Raw genomic sequence first — 18,843 nt, forward strand, 5'->3', positions numbered from 1 at the left:
CCATTTGTATATTTGAATATATGTCGTGGTGATGAACTTTTTTCAAAGATGTGTTTTTTTATTAGCAGTTAGTTATTCATCTATTGTCATAGTAGATCCGTGCAGCCAGTTAGAAACAGGTACATTTACATCCAACAGGTGATTTATTTGAAAAGCTTTTATTTCTGAAATCTGGTTTGCGCAAACATGTTTTGCTGTGCTAAAGATGATTATGTTGTTTAATATACACATATAGCACATACACACACACACACACACACACACACACACATATATATACATATATATATATATATATATATATATATATATATATATATATATATATATATATATATATATAAAAATTATTTGTTATAGATCACATTTGCCTTTAAAAGGATGTAGATTTTATTGAACTAACTTTGAATTTTCTTTACATGGATTTTAAAAGTACTAGGTATGCATTTCACTAGCATTTGCAAAAATGAAACCAGCTTTCAAGACTTCACAGGTTTAGATGTAAGGGTACAAGGGAGCCATCAGTACAGCACTCATTGTAGTCAGGAATTATCTTCTGAAGCACAGCTCCTCTGACACATTTGCAAGCAAGGTTGGAAAGGAGATGGGTTGATTTCTGTTACAGATTTTAATTATAAAGATGAGCAGTTATGTCCATCAAATCTCTTAAGATATTTTAATGTAGTCTGCTTTCAAATACACAATCAGTTTCCTAATGTGTTGTTACAGTAAAGGTACTGCTGGAAACCCTTATGGGAAAGTATGAGGGGACTCTTGTGTCTGTCAACATTCCATTTATTTATTTATTTATTTATTTATTTATTTATTTTTGCTTGATATTATCTAGTTTGACAATTTGGTAAATTAGCTAAGTGTTATTTCATCTGAAATCTTTGCAAAGTTATGTGGCCAACTGAAGGCTGATTTATTGAAATAAGCATATTTCAGCTTACACTGTTTAATGGCAGTATATAATTAAAAGCACCACATCTACTTTTATTAATCTCCTATACCATTTTTAGATTTTGTGCCTAATATCTAATCAAAGTTTCTCTTTTGGGAAAGAATGAATCTACATATTTGTTCTGAAAGAAGCAATCATATTTAAAAAAAAAGATGCCTGTGGACATTTTTTTTACTTGCTTGTTCTTTGAAATGTATTTTTTAATCGCTTTTTTCAGACAAGCCTAGAAAAGAACATTGACAAGGCTGTCGCTAAAGGGGACCTAGTACAAGCTGAGGCACTGAGTGACATGCTAGCCACTCGTGAGGTAAGTTATACTGATAATGAATCTGGGGGTCCTTTTTCTATGACAAATTACACTAATAGTTCTGTAACCATAAGCTATTTTATTCTGATAGCAGCAATAACTGGAACTTACTGATAAAGCCTTTTTGGTTAGACACAGATCCTGCAGCCCTAAAAATCCATTTCGTATTAGAAATGAGTTCATGTAAATTCCTTTTTTTTTTTTTTTGATGTTTAGTAATGTTTAAAACACTTTGATTCTTCCTTAATAGAGGGTATAGTCTGTTAAAAAAATGAACTCTTAATAAAAGCTTCTAGGTATGGTTGTATATCTTTTGAAGTTAAAGATGAGACCCAGAAAGGAGGCCAATATGATATACATTGTAAGTTTCAGAAACTTGTACTGCAATACTAAAAAGTAGAACTTGAACTTCTGTGTGATTAGCATACAAACTCACAAGCTGTCTAATATTATGCCATTTCAGAACTTAAGCTAATTCACCATTGCATTTCTAAAGATTTGATTATTTCCTGAAATATTTAAATGGATGCAAATGAATTGTGCTCATACAATTAAAACATCACTCTTTACACACCAGTCTGCTTCTAGAAAACCACCAATCGTGATTAAACTTTCTGGGGGGAAATCTGGGGTATATGTCTCTTAAACTCACATGAGCCCTGCACCCAGTTCTGGCTTTCAGAATCTCTCCCTTGTTTAGGCATATGATTGAAATTTCCTGGTAAATGTGCTCTGAACTCATCACACTTAGCACAGCATGAATAAATCACCCCTGTCCTTTACACCAGAGGTTTACTAATATCTATTTAACGTGGCTGCTTATCAATTAAAAACATACCTATTTGAAGGTGGTTCTGAAATTCAGGACTTGGTGTTGGACTAGTGCCCTGTGTCCATATGTACACTTACATTTTTAGAAATACTGTAGATGCAGGTCATGATTTTTTAAAATTTTTTCACAATACTGATAGCTCTAATTTTATATTTACAGCTCTAGTAAGGGGTTGTATGTTTCTGCTTTGGGTATATAGCATGGTAAAGAATAACTATAAATAGGTTTTATGTTTTTAGAAAGCTCTCGGGTACATGTTCAACAAACTCAGATAGTCGCTGCAGTATTGTGAAAAGGATTTAAGTGTTACCATTCTAGCCTTGCTGTTTACAAGTTGGGGAAGGTTGTTTGTAACGTATTCCTTCAAATTTGACGCCCTCGAAATTAAGACGCAGCCCAAATTTACCACCTTTGAGGAAAATGTTGTATCATACAAAACTGACATGAAACAGTGTTGTTGTAGATTAACCACAGAGCTTTATTATGCTGTGCACTGTATAATACTTATGATGGCGTCTCTGTCGTACACATACCACCACTCATTTACGAAATCACACATCCTGGCAACAGCAAGCATGACACAACATCCCACGGCATCAGGCAACATGTAACCCAGCAACACAACAGCACTGAACATTGCTTGGTATGTTGAAAAATATGGGGGTCTGATCAGAATTTCCGATCTGTCCAAGCTGGTACTGTTTGTTAGAAATTCTGAAATTGTAAAAGTTTCTCTTGGAATTCCTCAGGAAACTTGGTTTGTTTTTTCTCAGCAGTGTCACGTTGCTGCTTGTGTATTTGGGCAGACGCCTTTGTTGTCTTTTCTCGGCAGTCAGTGACGTTGCTGTTTGTGGGTAGCCACGTCTTTTATTGGCGATTTTAATACACGCATCACTATACTGTACTCGAATTTAAGACGCGGGCTATTTTTGAGAAGCAAAAAATTGTTAAAAAAGTGTGTCTTAAATTCAAAGGAATACGGTATGTCATTTTAAGCTGATTCCTAACTCTGCATTGCATCAGAATTTGTTAGGACGATGCAGCTCACCTGTTTTACAACATGCCAAATTCCATAATGAATTATTTGGCAACAAGGTTTCATATTATCGTTGGGCTGCCATTCAAACTTCAGTATTTTAATTTGCGGGTGCACATAACTGCTATTCCTGTGTACTAGGTGCCGGGTTGTCTGTGAGTGCATCCGCCCAAGGCCAGTCAATTGACTGTAACAAAATCAGTTTGAGCATATTAGGTCACCTGTCAAAGGAAAATGAAAAAATACTGTGTAATTTGGAGTACTAAATTATTGGGGTGATTGTCAGAGAGTCTAAATAGTAGTAGTGCTGTCAATAAGTGGATACATGCATGGCTTCTTTTGCTTTCGGCAAATTGGTGTGTTTTTAAAGTAATAAAATAAAACTGCACATTGTTTTTAATGGAGTTTCAATTCAGTGCAATTGCTACCTTGTTTGCATAGAAAAAAGGCTCAAGCTGAAAAAAATAGAACACCTAAATTCTGCTTTAAAATAACTTGAATTGATGGTATTTCCGAGTTTTATTTCTTAACTGAACTCGTCCAAATTGCTTCTTTTTCTTTACCAATGAAAAGACATTACATACACTATCTTTACACAAAAAGCAGCACCTGAACTTAAGTAAAAAAAAAAAAAAGGAAAATGTAATTTGAAGTCACCTGCTCTTAATGTACATTACAGAGCAGTGTTACCCTGACAGAACCAAATTAATGAACCTTAGAAATGTACCAGTGACTTTCATGATGTGTTGTGTAGGCTGTCCGTAATGCAACTCAGTACGCCCTTTCAGGTACTAATTGTTGTCTGATCCATTTCTTTTGTGGAATAAACAAAGCACTTCATTAGCTTTATTCTTTCATCATTCAAGAAGCACTTGTGATGCATAACCAAAGCACTGCACACAAGTAGGTGTGTAGTGCTTTTAGTTATTTATCACAATACGCTAGTGCTGCGACAAATATCAGAATATTCAAAAAATTCTACAAATTACTAAAAACAAATTACAAATTACAAAAATATCTTCCACTTTATCAGAATTTGCACGTGTTTTAAAAAAATGGTAAATTAAGTTAGAGCTCCATGTGATATGTGACATTAATGTAGTGCGTGGCTAAGTATGTGAACTTGCCTCATGTACTGAATGCATGCCTGCCACAGGGCTCCCCTGGGTCCTAAACCCTGCTATGTACAGGGATTGCAGTAACCCCACACCAGCCATGAATTTTGCAGACATTAAAGGTTTGCTGACAAGGGAGTTTAACAGTAAAGTTTTGAGCAAAATATGGCAGAAAAACTGTCTTGGGAGATGTCCGGGACACGGGTTCGAAATACGGGAGACTCACGGTGAATAGGGGAGAGTTGACAGGTGTGCAATACCCAACTTCCTGAAAATGTTTTGTAGTGATTTTTATATAGACTGTATATCAAGGCTCGACGTTAACGTATATTTGATAGCATTTTGCTACCCAAGACTCTTAATTTGCTGTTCGTTTTTTTTATGCAGTAGCATTTTTCTGATACCTTACGCTGCAGTATGTGACCAACCCTGAGTGAACACATACATAATTACTGGTATTATTATTATTTTTTAACATGTACATTATTAGTAAACTTTCATAAAGCGGGAAACCATTGCTAATAGAGCTTACCGATAGGTGACTGAGGTTTGTACCGCCCCATGTAGATACGCTCGAGGCACACAATACAAATCGTATTGGACAGTGGAGTACAAATACCTACAGTACAGAACAACATGGATACAGTTTAAAGGTATGAAGTTTATTTTATAGACCAAAAGTAAAATTAAATAATTAAATGGAGATTATCTTGATTATTATGTTAATTCTGGTTTCACCCATCCTAAAAATGAACACATACTAGGTAGATCATTATTGATTTATAAAAATTCTTACTACAAAAAATATAAAAATAAAAAACATGAGCAAATAGCTAGCTATAACATTATGACTATCCAAGTAACGGATTCTTTGTTTTATCAGTACTTCTTGTGTTTAACTAGTGAAATGTGTGCTTTAACACAAAATGTTATATATAAACACACAGTGTGGAGTAGTGGTTAGGGCTCTGGACTCTTGACCGGAGGGTCGTGGGTTCAATCCCAGGTGGGGGACACTGCTGCTGTACCCTTGAGCAAGGTACTTTACTTAGATTGCTCCAATAAAAATCCAACTGTATAAATGTGTAATTGTATGTAAAAAATAATGTAATTGTATGTAAAAATAATGTGATATCTTGTAACAATTGTAAGTCGCCCTGGATAAGGGCGCCTGCTAAGAAATTAATAAATAGTAATGTGTGTGTGTGGTTTTTTTTTAAACCTTGTTGGTTTATATCCCTTATTCTGTTATTACTTCTTAGTTAATTTCTTCAACATTGTACAGCATTTAATGCAGTGAAAAGGCAGGGTGGGCGCATACATATTTATGAACAAACCAGTTATAACATGTTGCATGAATCTTTTAAATGTAGCGGTACCGTGGTGGAATTAGCTTTCATTTTCAAAACAGCTCGGTTGTGGTTGTAACCTTATAACGTATAAGGTCATACAATGCAGGATTCAACGAAATTGTGGCACATGTTACTTTTTTTTTTTTTTTTTTTTAATTGCTGTCTTTTATAGATAGATCATTTGTTAATTATTTTTATTATTATTATTTATTTCTTAGCAGATGCCCTTATCCAGGGCGACTTACAATTGTTACAAGATTATTTTCTACATACAATTACATTATTTTTTACACATTATTACTGAAATCTCAGTCAACAACTGAAGACGTAAGAGGATAACTTCGTACCACTTAATTTGCACCGATGAAACATAACCTAGTTAACCGTACTGATGGCATATCAAATGCTTAGATCAGTGGTGCGCAAACTTGGGGCTGCGCACACCTGGGGGGGCGTGGAGTGTCACTAAGGGGGGCGCGACTAAAGTGGCAGTTCTGTTAAAAAAAAAAAAAAAGATAGAACATTTTAAATAAATGCACAAATGACTGCTAATTAGGCCAAGTTCTTGCCTTTCAAATGAGTCATTGACGATTACTCTAGGTAGGACTGTAGAACCAGAGAAATTACGTTAGAAGTGGCGAGTGTGTCAGTGAAACAGTGCCGATAAGTGTAAAAAAAATGTCCTGTATTAATGTAAATCACGTATTTTTTCTGAGATTTAACTAAAAAAAGTCCAGATTTAGCTAAATACATAAATCTTAACAAACACAGCAGCAGTGTGGAGTAGTGGTTAGGGCTCTGGACTCTTGACCGGAGGGTTGTGGGTTCAGTCCCCAGTGGGGACACTGCTGCTGTACCCTTGAGCAAGGTACTTTACCTAGATTGCTCCAGTAAAAACCCAACTGTATAAATGGGTAATTGTATGTAAAAATAATGTGACATCTTGTAACAATTGTAAGTCTCCCTGGATAAGGGCGTCTGCTAAGAAATAAATAATAATAACACAGTGTAACATTTTTTTTTTTTTTTTTTGGTTCCTGGGTAGTAAGTGTTATTTCCTAATTGCTTATGCCTCAAAAGTATAGAAAATGGCTATTATTCCCCACAAACTTTGCTTTTGTGACCAGGACAGTGATATTTTGAAATTTACCTATTTTCCAGAACATTCCAGATAGATTCAGTGCTGAGTAAACTTGGAGTAACTTCTAGAACTTTCCAGTAATATAAATAGTAGTATAAATACAGGGGCCTTAAGCCCACCAGTTCAGCTTAGTTCCAGCTGCCTAAGTGGATACGTATCTGCATTTTTCTGAGATGGCATCAAGATCATAGGAGACTTCAAAATGGTGGCATTCCTGATGGGTCTCCAAGGCGGTTTTACCAAGTTTCCCTGCTATCTTTGCCTTTGGGACAGCAGGGACACCAAGGCGCACTACCACAGGCGGGACTGGCCACAGCGAACCGAGTTCTCTGTGGGGAGGAACAACGTCAAGTGGGAGCCACTGGTGGACCCCCGGAAGGTGCTGATGCCAACACTGCACATCAAATTGGGCCTTATGAAACAATTTGTCAGAGCTCTAGATAAGGAGTCGGCAGCCTTCAAGTACCTTCAAGACTTCTTCCCTAAGCTGTCTGAGGCAAAGGTCAAAGCCGATGTCTTCGTCGGACCACAGATAAAGAAGATCCTGGAGTGCAATGAATTCCCCAAGAAGCTCACTAGTAAGGAGAAAGCGGCTTGGAACAGCTTTGTCGCAGTGGTTCGGGGCTTCCTGGGCAATCACAAGGCCGAAAACTATGTGGAGCTGGTTGGAACTCTGGTGAAGAACTACGGCACAATGGGCTGTAGGATGTCCCTCAAAGTCCATATCCTTGATGCTCATCTTGATAAATTCAAGGAGAACATGGGAGCGTACTCGGAGGAGCAAGGCGAGCACTTCCACCAGGATATACTGGACTTTGAACGCCGCTACCAAGGACAGTATAAGGAGAACATGATGGGAGACTACATTTGGGGGCTGATTCGTGAAAGTGATTTACAGTATAATCGTAAATCTCGAAAAACTACTCACTTCTAAATCTTTTGTAGTCATTTTTGTATTACTTTAGTTTAAATACATGTTAATTTGGATTCATATATTGTTTTTTTCTGACTTTATGTGAACGAAAAGACACAAATTCGCCCGTTTTCTCATTGGAAATAGGTCAATTTCAAAATATCACTGTCCTGGTCACAAAAGCAAAGTTTGTGGGGAATAATAGCCATTTTCTATACTTTTGAGGCATAAGCAATTAGGAAATAACACTTACTACCCAGGAACAAAAATGGTGTTACATAGTGTAATAATAATAGTGTAAGCGCAGCTCTGCAACATACACTGCCAAATCAAACACGTCAATGGGCATGGGATTGCATATTAAGAGCTATGCACACCGGACGCGAGCTTGCGAATCAAAAATAATTAAAACTATTGATTTAAATGAAGTAATGTTTTATTTGAATTTTGCTGTGCGCTGTTCACGTCGCAATGGACCAATCAGAAATAAGGTCAAAGGTAGCGGCTGTCAGACTGGCACTGTCTCGCTCACGCAGAGATTACCACAGAAATTAAAAAAAAAATCTACATCAATGAGAATTTAATTATTAAAGTCAAAAAATATAATGTTCTTTATGATGCCAGTGCCTGTGGTTATAAAGACAATAAAAAGGACGCACATGTCAAGAAATAGCAGAACAATTGGAAATTGATGGTATGTCTATCTCTCTTTATTTCACATTAATTTTAGTCAGTGATGGGGAGCGCCACACACTGGTTTTGTATTTCTGTAAAATGATGCTGCTTTGTTTTAATAATGTTGACCAATAATAATAATCACATTAGCTCTTTTACAAGCCGGTAGTATTCCCTAAACTGTTTTTTTTTTTTTAGTGTGCTCTTCTGTGTTTTATTTATTTTATTTCGTCTCCACAAAAGGAGCAAAAGGAGACAGTCTTTTCTTTTCACGACTAGCTACATTTTTTGTACTTGTGGTGTATTCGTGTCGTTCGCTTCGCTCCCGATGTGCATACTGTATTTTGTGAAAACCTAAGATTTAATTGCTGAACGATAATGTTTTTCAGATGTATGTCAAGTAACTGTCGAATCGCCAAGCTTAAACAAAACAAACAAAAAAAGAGTGAAGTTACATGTATTTTTTCACAGATTTATTTGTTAGAAATGTTAGCTAAATGTTAACTTGCCAAGTGTAAACAAAATATTTAAATTCAGTGATTTATTTGTTAGAACCCCAGGTTTAACATGTCAAAATGTTCACTCGAAGTGAAAAAAAAAAAAAAAGATTTCAAGACTGATTTTAAATGTTGAATTTATGATACGCGTATGTATTTAACTAAATCTGGACTTTAGACAAAATACGCAATTTTCATGAAATCGGGGGGAAAAAACTGTTAAAATATAAAGTTATGGTATAACGTTTTAATATGGGGGGGGGGGGCTTTTAAAAACTTTGCGCAACACTGGCTTAGATGACAGCTATGGTTGCATTGTTGTAGAACGTAAGGATAAAACAAAATACATTTCCACATGGAATTGCATTAGTTCCATTACTTAGTTGAGCACAAGGTGATTTAAATATAGGTCTATTGTGTGATAGTTTGGGTTATTCAGTCTATTTAAAACAGTAAGAAGGTGTTTATTTTTTAAATTATTTTTATATAGCGACTTTCTGTTATGTGGAATGTAATAAACGAGAACCAAAACTGTGAGTTTTTCCCTCCTTCAATTTACAATGCCATTTCCACGTTTGTTTTATTTGAGTGTTAAAGTTAACTTTCAGTTTTTCTTTGTTCAGCTACAAAAAGGCACAAGTAAACCTTGTGTTATTACTTTATGAAAACGTGTCGATGGCCACTGCATACTGTGAAGAAACGGCAATGGTAAGGAATTAAAAAAAATAAAAAAAAATAAAAAATAAAATGCCTTCTTAACTTTATGTACTATTTATTTCGGGAATAAACAAACAACGTTTAACATGAACTCCTATTTGGCATCCTTTGTTTTGTAGTTAATTCACTGGGATAAAGTAAGCCCTACACAATTTATTCTTTACTCCAGGGATATTTTTCAATTTTAACGTGTTGCTTATTGTAAGGTCTTGCTGTAAAATAAAGGCACACACAAAGGGTCATGGCCACGCCCCCTGCCCCTGCTGCCATGCTGTCTCCCCCTGCGTACAGAGCAATATAATGGCGTTTATTACTTTTTGAAAAACAAACGAATATTCGAATGAATATTTAAATTGAGCGAATATACGAACATGAAAATCTTGTGTTCGCCCCAGCACTACAATACACACCAGACAACAAAGGTGATGCATTAATCTCAACCTACTATTCTCACAGTTTCACAGCCCAGTAAAACAGACCCTGCTATGGCTGTAAATAACCGGCCGCACTCACGGTCGTTCGTTTGCCCCTATAATAAAGAAACCCAGGACACAGAAAATGGAGTTTAAGCACTGACATGCTATTTTTAATAACAAAACGAAAATGAAAACATTAATTAAAACGTTTTTGAGTATGGTTCTCGAGATCGGTTATGCAGTGTGGACAAACGATTTGCCTTGTGCCTTTTTCCGAGTACACCGAAGAAGGCACTAGCTGAAACATTTGGCAGCCTGACTTTGTTTCTTATACTTCTGCCTTTAAAAGGCTAATACAATGACATTTGAAGCAACTGTACTTGCTGTTCATGATAGACCTATTTATGTTCTTCATCAGATACTTGAGCTTACTAGAAAAAAGTAATGGAATGCAATCTTTATGTTTGTTTCTATAAGGCTGTATTCATTTCAGTTAATTTAATCAAATATATAGATTGTTTAAGGTAGGGCTAAGGAATGGTCACGTGTGCGTGATGAATCATTACCATTTTGCTAATTTGCATATGCTTTGCATCGTGTTTTGTATCATTTACGGCAGTTCTGACAGTGCACGTGAAGATGCCAGCGCCCAGAGTTAAAGGAAAGATTGCTTCTAAATGTTTTTTAAACCTCATTCCGTTTAGAAAAACGTTCTCGATCACACATGTGCCAGCAGAGGAAGTTGAAGTGATCACAATGAGAGATCATATACCGTATATGCAAAAAAACAAAAAAACACCACTCTACAGCAAGCAGTTCTCAGAAATCCTGCTGTGATGTCAACACAAAATGTGCTGCATGTAAGTGTAAAAAATGATGGACTGAGTGGACTAACACTGCTTCTAAAACACAGAGTAACTACGAGGCACTCGGATGTAGAGAACATTTTTGAATTCCTAAAAACTGTTTTGTAGGAAATCCATGTGCTGACTGACCCTTACTCACTTTGTACTGTATATAATTCATTATCTTCATATTTTGCCAGAAGACATGCTATTTTTTAAAGAATAGATGTAAATAAATGTTTTAAAGCTATAAAATTGAAAGGTCACCATATTTTTTTTTCTGTATGCTAAAGAAAGTGGACGAATTTATATATTTTAAGATCCATAAGATTTTTTTTTGCAAAAACCAATGAGGTATGTCTTTGCTAAAGTTCAGAAAACCAAATTCAATGTACAGTCATATTTTTCAGACAAAAAAATTGTTAAGAACAAATATGTAAATAATTGTTGGTCTTGTCAAAATGCATTTCCCTGAAATTTGACCTTTTACCTTTTTTGGTCTAAAATTACCCAATCTTAATTCATTGTTAGTAATTTACTTTACACATCTTAAATAATAAATATTGAGAAAACAAAAAAAAATCTGTCTGTTAGTTATTTTTAAACCCTTTCCTTAGCCCTACCTTAATTCTTTTTTTAAATCCTTTATCAGTTGAAGATTGAAGTGATTTAGTCAAAACCTTTTAAGACTCGCTGTTTCAATTTTTGATCTGTGTGTTCTTTCATCTCAAGCCAAGAAACACACACACAAATGTATTGAAGGTTACTTTGAAATTAGCTTGTCATTAAAAAGAAATAAATTCTCTAAGTAATTAACATTAACAGCACTGTGTCACAAAGCATTTTTGCCTTTGAAAAGCAACATTAATCTATAGGGAACATTCTGTTATCCCACTACAAATAGTACATCAAAAATCCTACCATGGCGGAAGTAGAACTGCTCATACAATAAAAACAAATATGGTTCTATAAGTTAAAGTTAATTGAATCCTAATATATTTGCATTGAGGATTTCCGATAACTTTAGAAAGTAATGCATGATCGAACAAGATACCTGCAAATATTGTTATTATTTATTTATTTAGCAGACGCCTTTATCCAAGGCGACTTACAGAGACTAGGGTGTGTGAACTATGCATCAGCTGCAGAGTCACTTACAACTACGTCTCACCCGAAAGACGGAGCACAAGGAGGTTAAGTGACTTGCTCAGGGTCACACAATGAGTCAGTGACTGAGGTGGGATTTGAACCGGGGACCTCCTGGTTACAAGCCCTTTTCTTTAACCACTGGACCACACTTTCTACATATATCTACAGAAACATTTATCAAATTGTGATGGGGAATGGTTTGGACATTCTGCCACAAGTATATATGTGCATGTCCATCTGTCGTTATGTACTGTCTACATACATACAGTACCTATGTATGTCACACATTCTTATGTATTCAGATAACTGTTAATCCAATTATTATAGTTTGGATACAAAATTCTTACCACAAGTTATTGGGAGTGTCAGAATCTGATGAGAGAGAGAACAGAGAATTCAAAAACAGCAAACTATCTATCTATCTATCTATCTATCTATCTATCTATCTATCTATCTATCTATCTATCTATCTATCTATCTATCTATCTATCTATATGATTTCCATTACATGAGAGTAGATGTTAAAACTTCATCCGGATTTGAACTCGGCTCTTGCCAAGATAAGCGCCAACTAAGATGTAGCTTGACAGTAAACTAATGTGATCCATCTGCATCTCCATCCATTTGTGTTTTTTTCCATCTGATGATGGTTCCATCTTCTGCCTGGTATTTATGGCTGAAGTGGATCAGCTTATTTTGCCTCCCCAGCGCACCAGCACACACAACTCCTGCGATCCTGTCTCCGGGGATCAACCACAGTGCGGTCTCCCCAGCGCATCAGCATGACAACCGTAGGGTACATCTCTGGGGTCTTCAAGTGGGCACCTCCAGGCTTGTGCCCGTTTGAGGCCCGCTTTTCTCTCTTATGCTTGTTCGTCTGACAGGGTACGCAAGGATCATTAGGTTCATCACTAGTTGTATCCATGCAAGTCCTCCTCACATCTATGACAGGGGTGCTGATTTCCTGTGAACTGTGGTTTGCTTCCTGTCGCTGGACTTCATTCGACTGACTTGACTGACTTTGTAAGAAGTACTGATCGGTGCGAGGCCCTTGTCCCTTCTCCTTCAAGCATTTCATTCTCCCTTGATGAATCTTCAAACCCCTGACATTTGTCGCCTTGCTCCAGCCACAGACACAAACCTGGAGTTCCATGTATTTGCTAACTGCAGATCTTGAACTAGTCTTTTGTGAAGTAATCCATTTCCGTTCCTAAGTCGTTAACCGTGTTGTCCAACGTTGAGTCATCTTCCGCCCCTGCTCTCGCAGACTCTAGGGGTATTTTTCTCTTTAATTTCTTAGAAGCCTTGGGTGGGTGTCTCCAGCATTCTGTTTACCTTTGAAAACACAGAGCTGGATACTGCCGACAAGGGTAGCTAACCCTTGCCAGCCCCAATGGGGTATCTTTCCTCCTGTCAGCTGTCTCTCCATGCTGTCACAAGGTCTTTCCCTTGTTGCCAGCTGCACTATTCACAACAGTCACTGGACGTATCCAGATCTTCATGATTTCCATTACATGAAAGTAGATGTTAAAACTTCATGCTGATTTGAACTCGGCTCTCGCCAAGATAAGTCCCAACTAAGACATAGCTTTACAGTAAACTAATGTGATCCATCTGCATCTCCATCCATTTGTGTTTCTTTCCATCTGATGATGTAGATATTCTTCTGCCTGGTGTTGATGGATGAAGTGTAATGCTGGCTCCAGGGATCAGCTTATTTTACCCCCCCAGCGCATCAGCATGACAACCGTCTGGATTGAGCTAAGTAGGGTACATCTCTGGGGTCATCCTGTGGGCACCTTCTATCCTCAGTGTTTCGTCGACTCCAAGGATATACTGTGTATATATATATATATATATATATATATATATATATATATATATATATATATATATATATATATATATATATATATATAATATATATACCTAATACTATATTTGCACCGGCTACTTTATTAAAAATATTAAGATTTTCAGGTATTCTCATTCAGTCAATTTTTTTGTCGTATTATTGTACTGCAAGGTGATATATATTATTATTATTATTATTATTATTATTATTTATTTCTTAGCAGACGCCCTTATCCAGGGCGACTTACAATCGTAAGCAAAAACATTTCAAGCGTTACAATACAAGTAATACAATAAGAGCAAGCATAGTACATAATAGCTATACATATGCACCAAAAATATGTACCCAGGAAGAAAGGCATGATGGGATAACAGCAGAACACTTGTCAGCTAATATACAATTACAAATGCTTAAGTACACAGGTGCTGGATTATTACAGTCATGGTTTCATGCAACAGTTATGATGGTGACCAAACGTGTGTGAGTACTGTTGTGTAAAAAAATGGTTAAAATGAACAGTTGCATTCAAAAATTGTGGAACAGCGAAAAACAAAAATAGTTCCATCACTCCTCTTCCCCCTCTGGCCCCTCCTGGTCTTCTTAGGTTGGGTGATCTGCTTTTCCCATGATCTAGGGTTGTTCTGCTTTGGTTTCTGGTAGTATCTAAAAAACGGGAAGTCTGTCCACTTTCCACGTCACTTTGATCAGTTTGTTCACGATCACTAGCTGCTGAAAGCAGCAAATCCTCTGTATCCATATGTTTAAACTTCCTAAAGCAGAATTTTTAGTTTTTTCTGTGATCCATTCCATTTGTAAACTGTGCCTTCTTTATAGTCTATCACATCTCTTAGGAATTTTTTGAGATTGCCACCACTAACCTTTGACCTGATATTCTCTTCAACACGACTTGCTCACCTGGTAGAGTTAACAGTGCCATGGGAGGATGCTGTGAATGAGACATATGAAAGGAAGAAGCTTCGGTACGATAAACTGGCTGCTGAAGTGGAACAGCGAGGATGGAGAGTCCAGGTTTACCCAGTGGAGGTGGGTTGTCAATATTTGTGGCACACTCCACAACCCGGTTTCTCAGAGACATTGGATTCACTGGTCAAGAGTTGCAACGCATAGTGAAGAAGTTATCTGAAGCAGCAGAGAGGAGCAGCAACTGGCTGTGGTTGAGACGAAAAGATTCTGGTTGGGGACCTCAAGCATCGTAGAAAGAAAACAACATTGATGTAAAGGAAGGTAAATAAGCTAGGCTTAGCTTAGTGGGAGATGGAGGGGGGTGATGCTGGGATGCCAGAATCACTGTCGAGCCCTGTGTGGTCCAGTGGTTAAAGAAAAGGGCTTGTATTCAGGAGGTCCCCGGTTCAAATCCCACCTCGGCCACTACTAACTCATTGTGTGACCCTGAGCAAGTCACTTAACCTCCTTGTGCTCCGTCTTTCGGGTGAGATGTAGTTGTAAGTGACTCTGTAGCTGATGCATAGTTCACGCACCCTAGTTTCTGTAAGTCGCCTTGGATAAAGGCGTCTGCTAAATAAACAAATAATTAAACAAATAAGGTGTCATGGGCTAGTCGACGAAACACCAAGGACGGAAGGTGCCCACTTGAAGACCCCAGAGAAGTACCCTACTCGGCTCAGTCCAGACGGTTGTCATGCTGATGTGCTAGGGAGGCCGCACAGTGGTTGATCCCTGGAGCCAACATTGTAGCCATTGTGTGTGCTGATGCGCCAGGGAGGCAATATAGGCTGATCCCTGGAGCCACCATTACACTTCAGCCATCAACACCAGGCAGAAGGATATCTACATCATCAGATGGAAGGAAATGCAGATGGATCACATTAGTTTATAGTAAAGAAGCTATGTCTTAGTTGGTGCTTATCTTGGCGAGAGTCCAATATCAGCATGAAGTTTTAACACCTACTCTCATGTAATGGAAATCAAAAAGTTAACATCCACGTCACTTGATTAAAAATATACCAAAGGGTCCGTTTTTGCGTGCAAGAAGGAATTGTAGTACAGAATCGCAATTTGCTAGTAAATCAGAAGATATGTAATCTAAATTTAAATCTAGGGGATATGATTATTATATTTTGAAGGAAGCAATGCAGAAAGCTAAATGTTTTGATTGTAACTCTCTACTTAAAAATAAAACATAGTACTAAGAATGATAAAACTATTTGTTTCTCGACTGAATTTAATTACCTATCTAACGATGTGAAAAGGATACTTTTGAAACAGGTATATTCTAAAAAGTGATTTGTCCCTTAAATAAATAATACAAGGTAGTTCACTTAGGTTTGCATTCAAATGTGCTAGAAACATCAGAGACAAACTGGTTAATTCATTTAGTCCTAAAATAGGTCAAACTAAAACGTGGTTACCAACTCCTCAACAGTAATTTTAAATGTGGCCATTGTACGCATTGCTCCAATACAATCAATACCAAACAGATTTGCCATCCTAGATTTGGTAAGAAAATAAAAATGATTTTATCAATTGCAACACTACTGGTGTAATTTATATGTTGACGTGCCCTTGTGGGCTGGTATACGCTGGTCAGACAAAAAGAGCTTTAAAGTTACATATTGCCAAACATAAAGCCGCTATTAGAAATAATAATCAAGACTATTCTGTTGCTAAACACTATAAAAAAGCTAGACATGGATCTTCTCCACATTCACTATGGTTTGTGGGTGTGGAGAAGGTTAATGTACCTGGAAGTTTAGCAAAGCTCTTATTGCAGAGAGACACATATTGGATACTTGCATTACAAACATTGGAACCACTTGGACTCAATGGGGAACTGAACTTGTGTCCCTTAATATGAAATGTAAGTTTATATCCACTGATATGCAAGATAGACTGCACTGTTTTATACTTTTAAAAGTTTTTTTTTTTTTTTTTTAATATAACCTGTTTGATGTCACTGCTTGTGACAGGCTGGCGTGTGTGGTGACTTCAGACCTGGAAGAAATAACACTCCAGGCAGTACTGAGAGGACTGAATGCGCCATGTTTTAATTACAAAGAAACAAATAAAAAGGTTGAACAAAAACACAAAGACTGGCACAAAGCAAAAGGCACGATGACCAAAACAGACAAACAAAACAAACAGACACGGAACAAACAAGTATTGTGCAATTGTTTACGATTCAATTTTAGTTCCTCTTTAGTTTTTCTTTCACTCTTCCTCACCACTTACGTTCTACCCCCGAATACACTAACACCTTTTTTCACCCGTGATCACCCTATTTATACACCTGTGGCTGTTTTTACAGGGAGGGTTTTAACTGTCTCCCTGTCACCACTATTCCACACACACACAAGCCCACATCCCCGTGCTTACTTACCAATATACATTAACTCCCCCGTGATACAAAATAAACTACAAAATAAACCAAAAATACACCCAGGGGCGTGGGTACCCCGTCACACATCTCCCCCCTTGTGCGCAGCACACATGGCCTCAAAGGCCACCTCCCCCCTTAAAATCCCCAAAGTCTCTGGGGTACTCCTGGGCCAAGAAGGGAGGCATCAAGGGGCTCACGGGCGGCAATGTTACCAGTGGCAATGCTGTCAGCAGAAATCTTCCAGCCTAGGTGATTCTGCTGCCATGCGAACATGCTGCCAGTAGCAATGCTGGCAGTCGCAAGGCTGACAGCGGCAATGCTGGCAGTGCAACTATTGTCGGTGGAGGTGGTCTCTTCACCTCTCCCCCTTCTCTGTAGCCGGCGACTCCCTTTTCTTGGGCTCCGGCCTCAAAATTTACAAATACAACACAAAATTTACAGATACAACAAATCTACAGGCGGTGACATGCAGGCATCCCCAGGCGATGGCGAGCTGGCCCCCCGGACGATGCAGGCTTGGCAGCCTTAGGCAATGCAGGCTCGGCAGCCTTAGGCGATGCAGGCTTGAGCAGCTGCAGCTCCTCTCCCTCTGGTGGTGGAGGTAACTCCAGTTTCTCTGCTGATGGAGGTGAGAGCAACAGATGGTCTCTCCCTTGCGGTGGAGGTGAGAGCAACAAGTGGTCTGCCTCTGGTGGTGGAGGCGGGAGCAGCAGTTAGTCTCCCTCTGGCAGCGAAGGCTGGAACAGCGTGTAGTGTTCCCCCAGGCGTTGGAGGTGGGAGCAACAGGTAGTCTCCCTCTGGCAGTTGAGGCAGGAACAGCGGGTAGTCTCCCTCTATCACTGGGGACTTGCGGCTCTTCCTCTGTCACGGGGGACTGTTGTGGCTCACCTCCGGTTGCTGGGGACTGGTGCGGCTCTCCCTCAGTCGCTGGAGACTGTTGTGGCTCCCCTCTGGGCCCTGGCATGGATGTGCCTACTGCCTGTTGAGGTGGAGTAGGCATGGCTCCTCCCGATGAGACTGGAGGCAGTGGGGACAGTCTCATATCTGCAGCCAGGTAATTGAGTACCATGGCTGTGATGTCTCGGAGGGACGCTGTGTGGTGTTGTCGTTCCCAGGCCTCCCATCTCTAGCCCACAGCATATCCACCATCATCGGGATGGTCATTGGACCCTTTTAACCCCCCTTTGTGGGTGCTGGGTGCTCTGGCTCCTCCCTCGTCGGCGCTGGAGCTGGCACCTGCTTCCTTGCCTTCCTCCGTCAACTGCCCTTCCCTTCTTCCTCTTCGGGACCGGTAGTTCCACCTCCTGCCATGGAGGGGGTTGGTCAGGTGCTATGTGCCCGACCTCACCAACCACAAAGCACCATTCCTCAGCTTTCAAGCAGATGAGGCAGTTGTCCATAGCCTGGTCCATCTTCTCCAAAAACAAAAATATGTTTTTCAACAAAACAACAAAAAAAAACTGTGTATCCGTAGTAGTGTTCCTGGCCTGAGTCTGGATGCGCAGTTTCCCCACTTTTTTACTAATTGTGATAGGCTGGCGTGTGTGGTGATGTCCGATCCGGAAGAAATAACACTCCAGGCAGTACTGAGAGGTACACAAACACTGACACAAAACAAAAGGCACGATGACCAAAACAAACAGACAAACAAAATAAACAGACACTGAACAA

General features: G+C 38.6%; 1 protein-coding gene across 3 annotated transcripts in view; it reads left to right on the plus strand.

Annotated features, from left to right (window-relative positions):
• The window catches only part of fam204a (family with sequence similarity 204 member A), a 51,326-nt gene that overhangs the window by 7,910 nt on the left and 24,573 nt on the right, over positions 1 to 18,843 (plus strand). For 2 of the 3 annotated variants that reach the window (XM_034030549.3, XM_034030550.3), the window contains exon 6: positions 1,182 to 1,271. In XM_034030549.3, the coding sequence (XP_033886440.1) occupies positions 1,182 to 1,271 (90 nt within the window). Of the gene's footprint in view, positions 1 to 1,181; positions 1,272 to 13,617; positions 13,736 to 18,843 lie in introns of those variants that run through there. The other variant, XM_059035712.1, reaches the window with a different exon arrangement.

This window comes from Acipenser ruthenus, chromosome 13, assembly GCF_902713425.1.
Source record: "Acipenser ruthenus chromosome 13, fAciRut3.2 maternal haplotype, whole genome shotgun sequence".
NCBI classification, from domain to species: Eukaryota; Metazoa; Chordata; class Actinopteri; order Acipenseriformes; family Acipenseridae; genus Acipenser; species Acipenser ruthenus.